At 51.7% G+C, this 15,865-nt stretch overlaps 6 protein-coding genes across 6 annotated transcripts; 3 read left to right on the top strand and 3 right to left on the bottom strand.

The window, feature by feature from the left end:
- Positions 1–180: 180 nt before the first annotated feature.
- Positions 181–2,222, bottom strand: BD324DRAFT_646479 (amidase signature domain-containing protein; the record flags this gene model as incomplete). The annotated part of the gene is made up of 7 exons (XM_022017628.1): positions 181–554; positions 610–1,207; positions 1,260–1,338; positions 1,384–1,584; positions 1,621–1,745; positions 1,798–1,903; positions 1,953–2,222. 7 exons carry the CDS (start codon positions 2,220–2,222, stop codon positions 281–283), a joined length of 1,653 nt encoding a protein of 550 aa, XP_021869673.1. The 3' UTR covers positions 181–280.
- A 621-nt stretch (positions 2,223–2,843) lies between these two features.
- On the top strand, positions 2,844–4,032 carry BD324DRAFT_643072 (ELO family; the record flags this gene model as incomplete). The annotated part of the gene is made up of 8 exons (XM_022017524.1): positions 2,844–3,148; positions 3,197–3,260; positions 3,317–3,407; positions 3,470–3,543; positions 3,596–3,641; positions 3,694–3,734; positions 3,786–3,855; positions 3,908–4,032. 8 exons carry the CDS (start codon positions 2,844–2,846, stop codon positions 4,030–4,032), a joined length of 816 nt encoding a protein of 271 aa, XP_021869672.1.
- A 586-nt stretch (positions 4,033–4,618) lies between these two features.
- Positions 4,619–5,971, bottom strand: BD324DRAFT_582170 (Per1-like-domain-containing protein; the record flags this gene model as incomplete). Its single annotated transcript, XM_022013547.1, has 3 exons — positions 4,619–5,379; positions 5,435–5,644; positions 5,698–5,971. 3 exons carry the CDS (start codon positions 5,969–5,971, stop codon positions 4,619–4,621), a joined length of 1,245 nt encoding a protein of 414 aa, XP_021869671.1.
- A 217-nt stretch (positions 5,972–6,188) lies between these two features.
- On the top strand, positions 6,189–8,531 carry BD324DRAFT_633008 (alkaline-phosphatase-like protein). The gene is made up of 10 exons (XM_022016588.1): positions 6,189–6,571; positions 6,620–7,098; positions 7,149–7,206; positions 7,255–7,501; positions 7,554–7,640; positions 7,698–7,800; positions 7,851–7,953; positions 8,007–8,064; positions 8,113–8,238; positions 8,282–8,531. The coding sequence occupies exons 1-10, from the start codon at positions 6,326–6,328 to the stop codon at positions 8,386–8,388; spliced, it is 1,614 nt and encodes a 537-aa protein (XP_021869670.1). The 5' UTR covers positions 6,189–6,325; the 3' UTR covers positions 8,389–8,531.
- On the bottom strand, positions 8,515–11,092 carry BD324DRAFT_633004 (hypothetical protein). Its single transcript, XM_022016587.1, has 5 exons — positions 10,807–11,092; positions 9,952–10,728; positions 9,629–9,904; positions 8,738–9,588; positions 8,515–8,684 (listed from the first exon to the last, which is right to left on the bottom strand). The coding sequence occupies exons 1-5, from the start codon at positions 10,990–10,992 to the stop codon at positions 8,594–8,596; spliced, it is 2,181 nt and encodes a 726-aa protein (XP_021869669.1). The 5' UTR covers positions 10,993–11,092; the 3' UTR covers positions 8,515–8,593.
- A 2,105-nt stretch (positions 11,093–13,197) lies between these two features.
- Positions 13,198–15,851, top strand: BD324DRAFT_633000 (autophagy-related protein 22-like protein). The gene is made up of 12 exons (XM_022016586.1): positions 13,198–13,334; positions 13,385–13,743; positions 13,797–13,860; positions 13,912–14,140; positions 14,185–14,457; positions 14,510–14,583; positions 14,634–14,744; positions 14,792–14,841; positions 14,893–15,151; positions 15,201–15,226; positions 15,285–15,403; positions 15,458–15,851. The coding sequence occupies exons 2-12, from the start codon at positions 13,535–13,537 to the stop codon at positions 15,727–15,729; spliced, it is 1,686 nt and encodes a 561-aa protein (XP_021869668.1). The 5' UTR covers positions 13,198–13,334; positions 13,385–13,534; the 3' UTR covers positions 15,730–15,851.
- Positions 15,852–15,865: the final 14 nt, after the last annotated feature.

The following is a 15,865-nucleotide window of genomic DNA, read 5'->3' as shown; positions in this document are numbered from 1 at the left end:
ACAACGTTAGAGTTCAATATATCAGGTGGGGCAAATCAGGCAGAAAGAACTCCTCCGCCCGGGCGGACCGACGGACCGAGCGTATCGACAGGATGACATGATGCAGGTGTGCCGCGGAACTACTCCGTGAGCGGAGTATCGCAGCAAGGTTCAGCGAAGCCCGAGGTCTCTTGCTTGTATCGTAGGGAAAGCGCTTCGATATACGCTTCGATATCAAACAACAGGGATTTTCATCACGCACTCCTGGTGTGGCACAGAGCATGGCTACGGTATGTACATCTTATGACGCGGCCAGATGCACCTTCAGAGCCTGGTCAGCAATCTCAGTCATCCTGATCACTGCTTCTTCTTCGTATCTTTTGCCGATGATCTGGATACCGACACCACCGTCTCTGTAGAGCTCAGGATCGTACCGTGTATAGTTATCCTGGTCAGCGGATGAATAGAACTCGTGAGATGGTGGGCGAGTATCAATATGCGGAAGTACCTTGGTCACTGGCATCAAAGCTGTGGTATAATCCATCAGGTTGCAGAAAGTTGTATAGTTGCCGAGTCTGCCAATCATGTCAGATCGTCTTCGGTCGAATAGCAGATCCAGGTCAAGCTTACAGTGGCTCATCATGCCGCATTGGAACGCAGCCGGCGACAGGGGCGACGATGGCATCGACTGGGCGTTGCGTGGGTGTGGTTGTGGCTGTAGACATCCAATGGTCAAGGGATTCTTTCATCAGGGTCGTGCGGCGATGGCACAGCCTCCAGTATTCAGAGACTGATCGCTCAGTCACGCTTCGATCAAGTACGTCATTCAATCGAGGCTCGCCGGATAGAGCGAGATGCTGTTTCAGATCTTTGCCTCCATCAGCATTTAGAATGTCCATCCATGAGGCGGCGGCTTCTTCCATCTTAAAGGGCTCCCAATCAGTCACAAAATGTCCGGCGTGAAGTAGAGCGGACTTCAGCTCCTTCAACGCTCTCCAGTAAGGTGGAGAAGGCTTCACAATCTTGTCGTCCCAGAGGATAGCAAAGCACAGCGGACCCTTGAGGCCGCCGTGATCGATGAGATTATACCTCTCTTCTGACCATGGCATACGAGGTGTCCAAGGATCGCAGTCCCACGGAGCAGTCTCCAGGACTGCTTTGGTGAAGACCTTGAGACCGTCAACGGACGCCGTGATAGGTCCAAGGACCGATCGAATGGTTTCTTGGCCTTTTGACGGAAAAGTCAACATGATGCCCATCCTGGAGAAGCGGCAACGAACCTTCAAATGAGCTGGAAGTATTCGCATAGGGGATTCTACCATAGGAGGGTTTGAGGGCATATAGCCCCTGAAATGCCGCCTGCAGGTAGTCAGCCACTCTCAAGAAGCTTGAAGAGTCTCTCACGGGCAATCGTATAGACCCGCCGATATCTGAACCAACGCCCATGAGCGCACCTCTCATGCCAATCAGGGCTCCCTCGCCGCCGCTGGACCCTCCACAGGTAAGGGACCTGTTTAAGGGGTTAAGAGTCCTGCCGTAGACATTGTTGTAGCCTTCCGCCCCCATGATACCTTGAGCCATGTTTGTCTTGCAATATAGGATAGCCTGAGACTTAGAAAGATGCAGATCGACAGGACGCACCCCTTGGCGGAGTAGTATATCCACAATGACAGCGTTGTCCCTGGCCTTTGTACCCACTAGACCGACGTAACACATATTCTGCTCGGTACCTTGGACATCGATCTGGTCCTTGAGACTGATGGGTACTGGAAAGCTGAGTCGGCACCGGTACATATCTGTCAGCTCTGGCATACTTACAGCCATGCAGCGGACCAAGAACCTGTCCGGTCGCCTTGAGATGTCTGTCAAGCTCCGCAGCTCTTTCAAGAGCCCGGTCGAAGAACACCTCAGTCAGACAGTTTGTCTGCCCCACTCATCAGAGTCATGTGTCAAACCGACGTCAGGCAACTTACCAGTTGGTGTGCGATGCAGGCTCGGTGGAAGAATGCGTTGATCACCTGCGTGGCTGTAAGACTTCCAGCGGAGATCCTTCCGAGAAGCTCGCTTATCGTTAGTTTTTCTGTCAACAGTATGTCTGAGATGTCCAGGAATTTGCGGGGAATGTCAGAGACGTCCAAAATGCTAGATGGCGGTGGGGAGCTCATCAGCATGCCCTTGGGGAGCATACCCTTGACCTCGGCACAACGCCGAACAGCGATCTGCTGCCAAATCCGGGGTTCCATGGTGTAATCTGTCATTGTTGGAAGTGATGAAGGAATGAAGACGCGAAGACGATGGGGCCTTTCTTCTTGGCTCTGAAAGGCCTCCGAAACATAGCTCCTACATCCTTTGATCCAGATCCACGTCGAAGGCCATCTCTGCATCCGCCACATTTCACCTTGACCGCAATTACCTTGCTCGCGTCTCAATACTTTCAGCTGTGCAGGTATCCAGAGCAACTCAGCATTTCTTGAGCACTCATTATCTTGTCCTTCCTCCTCTGCTTCTTTGCAATCAATGTTCAGCAGCAGAGATGCGCCTCTAACGTGAGACCTACATTCCATATAATCGCAACACATTCCCCAAATGGTGCCCGTTTGTGCCACACTCGTACGTCACTGATAATCCCCAAGTCGCGTAATGACCGTGACAATTTTCAGTGAAACCCCCCCATTTTCGTCGAATAAACACTCTCAAGGAAACGGGTTACAGACTGCCATTTTGTTGTCATTTGCTCACCGCTCGCTCCTCACTCCTCACTGTGTACAGTCGTCTTCCAGACACACATCTCGCCCGCCTCAAACACACACACACACAGCATAATCCCTGCACCACCCTCCTTATTCTCATCCCATCCCCTCACGATGAATCCTCTTAGCGCGTGGAAACCAGGTCCCGGACCTCTTTACTCTACGATTACCGGACTTTGGGAGACTTTCGGACTACCTTCACCACCTGTCGAGTACAGAACATGGGTCAGCGGTACATCTCCACTGAGTACGCAAAAGGCGGTTGTTGCGGCAATTGGCACATATCTCTTGGTCATCTTTGGAGGAAGAGAGATTATGCGCTCGAGATCAGCTTACAAGCTCACGCCTCTCTTCCAAGCTCACAACTTGTTCCTCACCGCTATCTCTGCCCTCATTCTTGGCTTGATGGTTGAAGAGATGTAGGTCGTTCGCATCTCATATGCTGCAAAGCTCACACTGCAAATCAGCATTCCCCTCTACCTCAAACATGGATTTTACTGGAGCATCTGCAACACTACAGCTTTCACTCCGGTGGGTTCCCCCTGGTATAAGTAACGACCGGACTCTGATTCGATAACCAATGACAGCGATTGATCACCTACTACATGCTTAACTACTACGTCAAGTACATCGAACTCATCGACACTGTCTTCCTCGTCCTGAAAAAGAAGCCTCTCGGTTAGTCCCCAGGAATAATACGCACGGGTACTTTTACTGATACTTGGTCTGTCTTTGCCCAGCTTTCCTGCACGTCTTCCACCACGCCGCGACTGCGATCCTGTGCTTCACTCAGCTCGAAGGAGAGACGTCTGTGGTGAGTGGATGTTAAGACGATCGTCTCGTCCGGGTCTAAACTGCGTTCTTAGCAATGGGTCGTCATCACCCTCAACCTCACTGTCCATGTCATTATGTGTGAGTTGCGCGCGCGACTGCATCCCTTCCTATCGTTGACGAGCATGGTCAGACTACTACTATTATGCGACTGCTGGTGGAGCCAAAATCTGGGTATGTCCCGGCGTTCTTGCAACGTTTCCTATGCTCATCGCACCGTTTTAGTGGAAGAAATACCTCACCACGATGCAAATCACACAATTCGTCATTGACCTGTTCATCACCTACTTTGCCAGTGAGCTAGGCTGGCGCGCGCAAGCAAAGATTTAGCTAATCCTCCTCTCCAGGCTACCAGCACTTTGCACACAAGTACACCTCTCTACCTCATGTCTCAGACTGCGCAGGTAGCGAGGGAGCTGCTCTTTTCGGCTGTGCTCTATTGACCAGCTATCTGTTCCTTTTCATTGCGTGAGTCCTCTAGATTTCAGTAGACCGGTTATATTGACGCCGTATTCAGCTTCTACCGCTCCACGTACAAGAAGACCGGGTCAGTCACCATTCCCCTCTGTCGCACTGTCGCTGACTCTTGCCTCAGAAGCTCTGGCAAAGCTGCTAAATCTGCTTCCCAGAAGATTGCCAACGGAAGCGGAGCCAGTGATATCCAGGGTGCCAACGGTACCAGCAAGCGACGAGTAAGCGGCAGTCAGGCCAGGGAGTCAGAGACTGACTTTGTTCTCAGTGATCAGCCCCTATGCGGTGAGGTCTTGTCAGTCGATCGTGAAGGAGCTGCAGAAGCGCGGAGAGGAGGGGGTGTCGGCGGGAGGCGGCTTATACATGGCGAGAACACAGCCACAAACATACTGCGCATAAGATACCCAATCAATCGATACCCAGAATGGTCGTCCATGAAACTCGCACTGGGATTCGAGGAATAGTAATACAGGCTTTCTTAGTAAGATTGGTCCCATGCAGAATAATGTCATGTCGATTCGGAAGCGGAGCGCGACTCAGACGATACATCCGAATCCTGATAAACCCTTTCCCATAGTGCGAAATCACTACTCTAATCTGTCCTTCCCAGGCGACTTGGAGCTTGAGGGCATGACGATGGCGCCGAGCTGCGATGTTGAGTCGAGTGGTGTCCGAGGTGACTCAGCAGCCATCGACCTTGTGACTGGACCAGTATGACCGCCAGCTCCACCAGACAATGGCATCTTTTCGTCCATCCCGACGCCAACTCCGCCTCCTCGCATGTCGAGCAAGGAGCCTTCAAAGTCAATGGCATCCGTACAGAAAAAGGACCACCAAGCGACGGCGAGGGGGATAGTGCAACCGTGCCATATGGCGTGTGCATCGGCTATCCTGAGGAAAGGAGGGAAATCTAGGATTTCGAACGACATTGCAAGGGTGGTGAGAAGAACGAGGAAAGCCGGTGTGTTGGCAGTGGGAGGTACGACCTTGCGGGGATCATTGGGTGGATATGGGGCTGGTATGCGGATCTCTGTGCCTCTGACGGTCAGAGTCGGTAACGTTATATGGAAGGATAAGGACCATAAAATCCAAATGATATTATGGACCATGGCGAGAGCAATGACGAATTTTGTGTGATAACCGTATGGAAATGAACCGAGTGGGAATGACAGAAGATAAGTGAAATGGGACATGATGAGAACCGCCAGACCGATAGAGATTGGGCAGGCAAGGCGTGATGTCGAAACCGGGGTTTGAAGGTGGAATACTCTGAGGATAGCGTAGAGGAGGGATACTGCGACAGTGATAGTCGCTGAGAAGTAGTCCAATCGCTCGGTGATAGGCGTATCTGCGCCGCCGAGGTCAGGCTTATCTCCGAGCTATGCCCAGAGGGCATCACGCACCTCTTGTGTGGAAGACTGTGCTCCAAAACCACGTATTGACCTGACACCATCCCGCCAACTTCAACCACTTGCTCAATTTGTTATCCTCTCTGACTCGTCGTTTGAGCTCAAAGATTCCCCTCAAATTGATGTATAAATTACCAAGAGACATCATCACAGACAGAGGCTCCTGTATCGGCCCCAATCGATAGAATGGCCATTTCCCGTAGACTAGATACGTAAGTTACTCATTCGGTCAGATGGAGAGGGAGGGCGGGACCTACACTGATGCCATTGCCCACCGATGGGAATATTATCTGTGAAGCTGTGGACGCAATGGTACTTGCAATTGTCCTCACAGGTCCATCTGAACAGTGACAGATACGGTGGCAGGGCTGGCGCGTTTGACGATTCGCAGATTTTCGACACGCAGCCTTTCAGACAGTGCTGGAATGTTGGATTTCTGTCGCCGGAAGAGGCTTCGCAGGGCACCAGGCAGGCCAGAAGTATGAGAAGTAGGACGACAGTCCGCCGTCTTTTCAATGCCGCCGAGATCATTCTACTCTGAAGGCTCGTCGATCGCGTCCTCCCTCTTCAGAACATGTCCATAGCGGACCACAATTTCATTGGCATCTCCCACCTCCATCTCGTTCCTCGCTCGACTTTTTTATTTCACGAGCGACGCGCTGGGGGATTCCAAGAACACGGAAGCAAAATTTCGTCGATCTGACTGCAGCGAGATCTTCTCCGTGGTCCGGATATAGCAAGACCACAAAGGATAATGATAATGTCCCATGCGATGATACACTCTCCAGCAAAACGTCTGTGAGGCTTGGAGATGGAGCAGCTACGAGACGACATCTCACAGAATAAACAGGGCTTTCAGTAGTAGAGAACCTAGACATTCACATCATGGCGCTTTCCAAGCTGAAGAGTCTGGTCTCTGGCCGGATCAGAGCTGGAAATCATGCGATGGAATTGGCAGCGAACGAGCCAATGCTACCGGAGAACGAAAGATCTGTGGCCGGTGCTCTTGATATTGAAGGCTATGTGGAAGCCGAGAATCTGCGCGCAGCCGGAGAAGAGGATGCCTTGACTTCCTCGATCAAGCCCCATGCCTTCTATGCCTCCAAGCGTGTGGAGATCTTCGGAATATCGGTGAGAGCTCCCGGGGCCAGATATCACCAAACGCTGAGAGCTTCTCAGATACCCAAAGCTCTACTTTGGCTGCTGCTCCTGCCGGCAGGGATTGTTCTGCTGTCATTTCTGTTGCCGTCCAACCGGAGACACTCGCCAACAGAGCTGGCCCTGTTGAACAACGGGACGCATGATTTCCATCCTACAACTCTGGTCGTATCCCTTGATGGCTTTAGGGAGCTCTATCTATCGTCTCACGCAAATCTGGTGCCAAACATTCTATCTATTGGAAATGCAGGAAATGGACTTAGGGCCAAAACGTTGCAACCCCAATGGCCAACATTGACATTCCCGAACCACTGGAGCATGATGACGGGACTTCATGTTGAGACGCATGGGATTGTTGCGAATCACTTTTACGACCCTGAACAAGGCGTACAATTTAAAATAGAAGAGGCTGAAATGATTGGGGAGAGTCAATGGTGGAGAGGGGAGCCGATGTGGAGTGTCGCTGAGAAGGCGGGTCTGATCACGGCAAATATGATGTGGTACGTCGAGTTGGTAACCCCAACCGATCCTTTCTGACTCTTACACGTAGGCCTGGACCACCAGCAACGAGTCAGGGTGTGGCACCTACTTATGCTGTGCCATTTGGAGTGTGTCCACAATCTCTTACGTCCAGCGAGATGCTGACTCACCTGCAGGATATGGATCCATCTGCCAAGGTTGATCAGCTGTTGACCTGGATCGACATGCCCATTGAGAAAAGGCCCCGACTTATCTTTGGCTACATGCCGGAAGTGGATCAATTTGGACATCTGGGCGGACCGAACTCTGTCGACGTGGAGAAAGCTCTTCAGATGGTCGATCAAGCTATTGGTAGACTTCTCAACGGTCTCAAGGAGAGAAACCTAGAGAACATCGTCAATCTCATAGTATTATCTGATCATGGTGAGCGGTATTACACGATCACTTGACATTGCGAGGGACTGACATTCCACAGGAATGAGCGAGACTTCGAATGATCGTATGATCTTTCTGGATGATGTCCTTGGCAAAGAAGGCTTTGAGGCTATACAATGGCGTGATGGTGTGTTCCTCACCTCCCCAAGAATCTCGGTCCGTTCTGATGACTTGATCAATCTAGGCTGGCCATCTGCCGGCCTGCGCTTTAAAGAGGGCACAGATACCGGTCCTCTACTGGAAAATCTTCAAAATGCGGCCATTGCGTCTCAAGGTTCATTCACAGTGTAGGCCTTCTGCTGCTGCCTCCCGAGTCTCCTGACCAAGAGATCCTCAGGCACACTCGCGAGACCATGCCAGAGAGGTGGAGTTACAATGCTTCTGATCGCATAGCTCCAATCTGGGCCATCCCAAAGCTAGGTTGGGTACTGGTTGATCATGTCAGTCTGACCGAATCTCCATAATGGAGATTAATGCAGCTGATACCTCTCAGCATGAGTTTGAAGATGTACTACATGGTCAATTTACGCCAAAAGGCTTGCATGGATATGGTCAGTTCGGTGACTCGGGCCGAGTCGTCGCTCATCCATCTCATGCAGATAATACAGAAGCGGAGATGCAAGCCATGTTTTTCGCTCAAGGCCCCTTTGTGGACGACATGAAAGTCAGAGCGATGCAGAGCGGATCTGAGGGCTGGGTGTCCAAAGACCCACACGTCATAGATAGTGGGTGACGAGGAATTAAAAGAGACGCTGCTGACGGGGACAGGTTTTAACAACCTCGAAATCTTCACTCTGGTTCTTGGGCTCGTCGGCTTATCTGACAAGATTCCAGCACATAATGGGACAATAGGCTTTTGGAAACAGTACCTGTAGACTGCATGACTTTGATCGATCATGCTCATAGATTTTTGGGACTTCGTGCTCGGTTCATTTGAGTTCCTTCATTGGTAGAGACTTAGAGGCAGCGTCAATCCCAGGGGCCAGGCTCCTCACCGTTGATATGGATACGATACATGATGCGCATGCTGTGAACAGTGCAAGAATGACCCTCTCTCTATAGTTACAAGCATTGCTACAGTCAATGAACTACGACGGACGGTGATGCTCGTTGCTGGGCAGGCTGCAACACCTGGCCCTTACTCCTGCTCTCCCACAGACCACAATGATGCCTGACAGTCCGAATCAGCGAAGAGAAGCAGGCTACACAACTTTTTGGACTCACTTCTTTCCATCTCCTGCACCGTGCTCACCAATCCTGCACTGCCTGGAGCAGAAGTGTAGTCCACACTTTCGGCATTCAGGGAAATTGACACCTTGCGCTCCGCAGACTGAGCAAGAGACTTGCTTTGTCAGTGCTGAGGCGAGTTCAGCATCTGCAAGACACTTGTCTATAGGAGCAATGTTCGCCTGGTCCGGAGTGAGAAAAGCCGATGACGTGGTGCGGCGTGCGCCTGAAGTAGGTTCCATCGAAGCGTAGAAGGACGAGAGTACGGGCGAGGATTTAGAAATGTGAAGTTGAGGGTAGCCTTTGCTTGAGTTGGGGGCCTGTGCCTCGGGGCTAAGTAGGTCGACGGGAGATTGGGCAGATGGGGTGATTTGCGCATCGGCTTGTTCGAGCGACTCCCGAGATGGTGCGCCTCGGGAGTGAGACATGTTCAGTGCGCCAAATCGTCGAAGCGTATCTAGAGCGGATCCTGATTGATTCTCCACCATCTCGGGGTGATCATCCAAGACAAGACTAGCGGAAGAAGTCGCGTTACGTATCGGCGATGGTTGGATCCCGTTGGCCAGACTCGATGTGAAGGAAGCATAAGAGCCCTTACGTGAAAGCCGCGCAGGCCGCTCAGAACGACCCGAAGTCATTCTTTGATGCCCGCTGCCGGCTTGGCCTTGCCTTGCGGCTTTCGCCTTGGCAAGGTACGCAGTCACTCCAGAGGACTTGCCATTGAGAGCGTCCAGTCTCTGTCCGGCGGATGCAATGAGGTCGTCTGCTTCTGCCAAGTTGGAGTGACCTGCCTCGAGGATGGTTTTGAAGTAGTCGACTTTTTGACCGTGTGGCGCCGTCATTCCTAACTATGACCGTCAGTCTCACCTCCATAGTTGACAAGCTCACAATGTATGATGTGATGATCAGATTTGCCTTCTTCAACTGACGTCTTTGCTTCTTGCTGACATTGTCAAGAGCTGGGCCTGGGGCAGGCAGGCTATCTCGAATGATTTTGGCGACCACGCCGCCCAGAATCCAAGCATTCCGTCTTTTGTCGGCATCACCAGAAGCCTTGAGCAAAGACGGCAGTTCGCCTTGCGGTATAGGTGGCAAGAACACAGGATCATGTGCTTGAATTTGTCCATGACGATACAAATGAAGTAAGGGACGAAGCAAGTCATACTGACTCATCGTCAGCATCAGATTGACGTGATATTACATCCACTTACAATGAGCTGATCGACTTCTGCTTCTGACCCCTTTTTGGGCTTGTAAAGCACATTCGCATCTGAGCCGATGGATTCTGATGTCGGCGCCGTGCTGCTTCCACGTCTACTCGACTTGGACGAGACATCTGAACTCGAGCTTGATGAGGTATTTCTAGCTTCTCCTTTGCCAGTCGAGGATGATGCGCGCGACTCATCCCCCGAAACCTCGCGATCAACCTCCTTGCCTTTGCCATTGGTGTTGAACACGATAGCAGACGACTCGATGCTACACTTCGCTGCAGGCTGTAAGACCTCGGAGCGAGAGCCAGAGGTGACGGACTTCTGATCCAGCTTGTTCCGCTCGATAGCCCATGCGAGACCTAAAAGCAGCCACCCTGCAGCTATGCCCATGCCTTGGACATCTCTATGGGCCCGCTTGCCATCTTTAGGTATGGACCAGCCTTCAGCGACCAGTGTCCGACGTATCGGTACTTTGACGTCCTCAGGTGATGATGAGATGCTGGGTGATTGGGGCGACCAACCGAAATAATCGGTGATCCTGGAAAGAATGGACGGTGTTTCGATCGGGGTCGTCGGCGCATTCTCGGACTTGGGATTGGTGCTAAAATCAAATGTCTTGGTCCCGTCCACGGGTGATGTGGGAGCAGACCGATGACCACTACCTCGGGAGATCAGGTTGCCAAGTGCCAGACAAGCAAGTGGCGATCGAAAGGGTGGGAGTGCAGCTTTGCTGTAAAGAGTGATGGCAAGCTCGAATTGATGAGCGATAAGAGCAGCCTGAGAGGCAAAGGAATGTCAGCCGGCAATGAGACTTGGGTGAATGCTGGCACGCTGCGTGATCCTGCTTGAACTCACCTGACCGTCCCATAAAAGTCCTTCTATGTCATCCTCTATATCGTCTTCATCATTGTCTTCATACCCATGATGATCTAAGCTCAATTGCTGTGACTGACTCTTGCGAGATGATTCTGCCTCTGCCGGTAGCGATGGGGAATACTCCGCTACAGGTGTCAATGGAGCAGAATTATCGCTCAGAGGCATCCTGGCTTGACTAGTATGAAGATAGAGGTTGCCAGATACTCTTTGCTGCTGGGCAAATTGGGTTATCGATTCAATGCTGAGATTGACGTTTTTGGTTTGGTCTGGACTTTATCAGATTTGAATCCCTTGGTTTTATTATTATTGAGATCCCGAGCGGATATTTAATCGAGATCTACGGTAAACACTGACGTGGCATTTATGGTATAGGGGCTGTACCAGCAGTTGCTTCATATATGCAGCACCATTGGAGTGACAGCCGGTCTATGACAGGATGATTGAAGACTTCATTTGCAGCAACGTGCGAGATCGACCGTACCCGCTCAGCTACAATGACGGCTGAAGGATGCAGGGGAACCCACTGAGAATAAAAATAGCAATAATCGTCATTGTGGCTGCAGGATGCCGCGGATGCTCGATTTGCAGATCTCAAACGTGTCAGGAAGTTACTCCGCTTCAGTGTCGTAAGACGTGAAAGACCTAGTGCGACTCGTCATCTCGCACTCCACTTCAGAGACCTCGCTCTATCTGCTTCATATCTCTCTGCGCGACAGCTGACTCTCGCATCTCGAGTTTCTGAGCCAACTCCCCGACTTCGGCTGGGGACTTGATAGACCTGATCCAGGGATTCAATATACGATGAGTAGTATCCGGCCTGTCTGAGGTACCGACTCGAGACCTCGGAGGGGTGAAAGAATGCATGAAGAGGTCAGAGTAGAGCACGAGGGTTGTGTAGAGGTTCAGGAGTTAGGCCCCTATCAGTCACTTTATTCCCATGGGGCCACTATACGCATCAGTCTGCAGCTCAGAAGGGAAGTCCAAATTCTGGTCCAAGCCTAATGAGGTCAACAACGAGCAGCAGCAAGGGGCATGCTGTATAGAGGCTGAGAGGTTGTCAACTTTGCGCTCCAGGGCTGCTTGTTTGTGTGCTACCTCGGACACCTTCTGCGAGATTGTATCCAGCATTCTCATCAACTCCATATGAGGCTGGCTGTTTCGGCTTGCCTTCGAGCTTGCCTCTTGGGCTGCACTCTCCCCATCAGTAACCGACATCGACGCTGGGCCGCAATCCTCCATCTCGAGCAGTTTGGAGAATGTCTCCTGAAAGACTGGATCCCCCGTCTGAGTGTCCAGCGAGGAGAGAGGAGATGAATTGTCAATCGTTGTGAATTCAAGGAACTCAGGACAAGGGTCGTTTGACCAATCAGGCTCTAGACGGTCATGACCTGTCGAATCAGGAGCTCGATTCTGATAATAGGCGTGGTGCCCGATTGCTGTAAAACTGAGAGGTGTGAGAAGCCCGGTGTGGTCTGTAATTCTTGTGTCTCCATCCGCAGAAAGTGACATCGTCTTGACAGTGCCGTCTACGTCGATGCCAGGACTGGCCGATCGGCAGGAACGAGGCCCCGAGTGACGTCGGGCTGCACGGGCGAAGCGAATCGTCTGTTCAGGATCGCTGAAAGAAGTAAGAACTACTACTCCGTCAGATGAGCGGCCTCTCGTCGTGGGTGGCATTGCGGGGGGATGCCACAAGAGCTCTTACTGGAGGCCGCTACAGAGCCTATTGAGAGCGCTCTGATGGCTTGGAGTGATATCGTTCGGATCAAACGGCAATGCGATAACATCACAGCGGCAAAAGAAAGAGACTTGAAGGTTGGATCACTTGCGCATAAAGGAGGTCTACGGGGAAGTGTAGAGTCTAGCCTCCTTTGACTCAATCGATCTGTAGCTTCTAATCCTCCCAGTACGGCTTGCAACTCAAAGCGTCTGTGGGGCTCTGAATACGCAGAGTGGTGACCCCACTTCCGCCTCGTTGATAAAACAGCCCAATCGCCGTCGACATTCGCTCGCCCGTGGGGGGTGCTCCCCCACTTCAAGTCCAACGAGCTTGCAGTACGCCTCGTCTTATCTCTCACGCCGTTTCCCTGGGTTCACATAGAGGGGGATCCTGATGTCCCACCCCACTGTATTTGCGTCACGATCCCTCAGATCTAGGCCCATGTAAGCGGTACAGTCGGCGAAGACGGAGGTCGTAAGCGCTGTGGAGGGTGGAGATCTCGCTTCGCCACTGATCTATTCGCGTACACTTTGCCAAGGTGAGTTTTTTGTGTCCGGTGACTCACCAGTGAACCGGTAAACGACGGTTCCTTGCGCACTACCCGAATCGGAAAAAACAACTATGTTGGACAGGCACATCGCATGTGGTGGCGTGCATTCTGCTACCCGCACAGACTCAGTAACGCGCTTCATAGCATCGCGACAGGAGTCTCCGATATCGGATCCTGCGCCGACGTTTTGGAAGGCTCGTCGTCCCTTGCTTCTTGCGGAGGTGGGGTGAAGGTGGGGTGAGTAATAGAGCAAGCGCGTGCGTCTGCTTATCGCCTATTTTTCTAAGGGTCATGCGAGACATCGGGTTGCCCGCTTACCCCTTCTTCGCATTTCCCATAATAGAACGATCTCCTCCTCTCACAGATAAAAAGATCGCCCGTCCAATCTCGCACACATACCGAACAGATCAACACGACAATCAATAGTGTTGGACACGATGTCGAGAAATATGCCCATTGCCACTGCGGTCGAGTTGCCAAATCAAGGCATCGCTCCGACCCATGAGCCTCATGGTGGCCATCACGCCTCCGATGCCATGTCTGAGAAACACGTCGAGGCTGGAGATGAGATTCCCAGTGACCTAGTCATGCATGAAGAAGCTATGCCAGAGGGTCCTACTACCTCGAGATGGGAGGAATGGGCGTAGTGAGTTTGATCTCGTCTTTGGCTGCCGTGAACGAAACTGACGAGGTTCCCAGTTATCTCTACTACAATGGAGATTCTGGTGTCGGCCCAGGGTCATATGCGCAGACACTCAGTCAGGTGCGGGCAAGGCAAATATGTACAGGGACACTGCTGATAAGAGCTTGATAGAATTACCTGACCCAGGCCACACACGACAAGATCACGGGAGCAAAGCCATGCACAAACCCTAATGCCGATCTTTGTGTCCTCCAATTCGCTGGACAGGAACGCAGTGTGGCCTCCGTGGCACTCATTGCCAACGGTATCACATTTGCAGTCATGACCTTTTTGTTCACCACCATTGGATCCATCGCAGATTATGAGAACTGGAACAAGTACATCTTGCTCATCGCGACTGGTGAGTCAATATTCCCCTGAGACCAGTGCTGATGTGCTCGATAGTCATCTGTTGGGGAGTTCAATTCGGTTTCTTGGGTACCAAAGATGGCAATGACTGGCAGACTGGTATCGCCCTCTACATCGTTGGGTATATCGCCTACGGTGTGACCCTCGTGTTCTATGCTTCAGTCTTCCCCCGCTTGGCTCGAAACACCCAAAAGGCAAAGGACGCTCGACTCAGGCTCGACAACAGTGAGATCTCACCTGAAGAGTATGAAATGGTTGAAATGCTCGAGAGAAACAGAATCAGTAACATCAGTACTGCCCACTCTGACTGTGAGTGAGATGTGATGTGAACTTGACACCAGGGCTGATTTTATGTCCACAGGGGGTTACCTCATCACCTTGGCTCTCAATCTCGCGATCCTCTTACCTCTGGCTAACAACCCTATGGTTGACCAAGTGAGTAATGCACTTGTACAGTATGAGGTATCGCTGCTGAAACAGAACAGTACACCCTTGCCTTCACCAACTGCTACTGGATAGTCCTTGGTCTGCCCTGGTTCTTTGTCCAAAAGAACAGACGAGGACCCGCCTTCCCCAAGGACAGCCACTGGTGGTCGGTAAGTTACGGGCTCTCGAAGACGCTGCTGGTTCTGACGTGTTCTAGATTGGCTGGAAGCAGGTCTACCTTGCCTTAAAACAGTACAAGCGTCTGCCGTGAGTATCAATCACAGATCGAAAATGTCTGGCTGACCCGCTTGGCTATAGTTACACCTTCATTTACCTTTTTGCCTTCTTCCTGCTGGCGGACTCGCTCAACACGACCGGATCAGTTGTTGGAATTGTTCAGAATCAGCACATCCAATTCTCTTTCCTCCAATCCACCTATCTCGGTCTGTCTCAAGCCGCCACCAGCACTTTCTCATGTTACGCCTACTGGTACTTCCAGAGATATTTCAAGATCAAGACAAAGGTCATGTTTGAGGTCTGTGTGGTCGTCACTGTCTTCCTGTCCTTCTGGGGAATGGTAAGTGCTTCAGAACAGATACGCGTGCGCTTGCTGACCAGTCAAACAGCTCGGAATCTGGACCAACAAGATTGGGTAAGTCTACGGACGTCAAGTCGCGCCTGCCACGTTCATACTGACACTGGATCCACAGGTATCACAACACATGGGAGTTCTGGTTCTACAACGTCGTGTTCGGCCTTGGTCAAGCTCCTTACTATGCATACGCCCAGACAATGATGGCGGAGTTGACGCCTCCAGGCTTCGAAGGAAGTGAGTGATACAGGTTGGCGCAATCTTCGAGATCGCTCAAAGGTGCTATCACAGTGTTTTTCGGTCTGTTTGGCATCACCAACCGAGTCTCTTCCCTCATCGGACCCAACGTCTGTGCGGCCATCATTGACCGAACGAACAATTCATGGGACGCTTTCGCTTTCCTCTTCGCCCTTTCTGCCGCTGCCGCCTTGGTCATCTTCGTCTTCGTCGACATGGAGAAGGGTCGTGCGCAGGCTATCGCATTCTCAATCGAGGAGCGTGGGTCTGTAGAAGGTGTGAGGGAAGAGCAGGCGACTCATATCGTATCTGGCTTGAAACATTAGCGTCGGAAGAATAGCATGTATCTTGTTAGTCGGTCGGTTCTTTGACACTTTACGAGATGTTTAGCATACAGGCGTACGTGAAGCAGTCTTGCGTGGGGATGGAGTGCCGAAGCAGGTCCGGCGATCTGGTACCAGG

Source organism: Kockovaella imperatae (assembly GCF_002102565.1).
Source record: "Kockovaella imperatae strain NRRL Y-17943 chromosome Unknown BD324scaffold_11, whole genome shotgun sequence".
Lineage (NCBI taxonomy): Eukaryota > Fungi > Basidiomycota > Tremellomycetes > Tremellales > Cuniculitremaceae > Kockovaella > Kockovaella imperatae.
Note: the sequence above shows the minus strand (reverse complement) of the source record. Positions and strands in the feature narration are given on the sequence as shown.

Coding starts and splice junctions, on each gene's coding strand:
- BD324DRAFT_633008 (XM_022016588.1), top strand. CDS start 6,326: ATGGCGCTTTCCAAGCTGAAGAGTCTGGTCTCTGGCCGGATCAGAGCT. Junction 6,572..6,619: donor TGGAGATCTTCGGAATATCG/GTGAGAGCTCCC, acceptor AGAGCTTCTCAG/ATACCCAAAGCTCTACTTTG. Junction 7,801..7,850: donor TCTCAAGGTTCATTCACAGT/GTAGGCCTTCTG, acceptor AGAGATCCTCAG/GCACACTCGCGAGACCATGC.
- BD324DRAFT_633004 (XM_022016587.1), bottom strand. CDS start 10,992: ATGCCTCTGAGCGATAATTCTGCTCCATTGACACCTGTAGCGGAGTAT. Junction 9,905..9,951: donor CAGAAGTCGATCAGCTCATT/GTAAGTGGATGT, acceptor ACGATGAGTCAG/TATGACTTGCTTCGTCCCTT. Junction 8,685..8,737: donor GGTGCAGGAGATGGAAAGAA/GTGAGTCCAAAA, acceptor TCGGACTGTCAG/GCATCATTGTGGTCTGTGGG.
- BD324DRAFT_633000 (XM_022016586.1), top strand. CDS start 13,535: ATGTCGAGAAATATGCCCATTGCCACTGCGGTCGAGTTGCCAAATCAA. Junction 14,141..14,184: donor CATCTTGCTCATCGCGACTG/GTGAGTCAATAT, acceptor TGTGCTCGATAG/TCATCTGTTGGGGAGTTCAA. Junction 14,584..14,633: donor ACAACCCTATGGTTGACCAA/GTGAGTAATGCA, acceptor GAAACAGAACAG/TACACCCTTGCCTTCACCAA.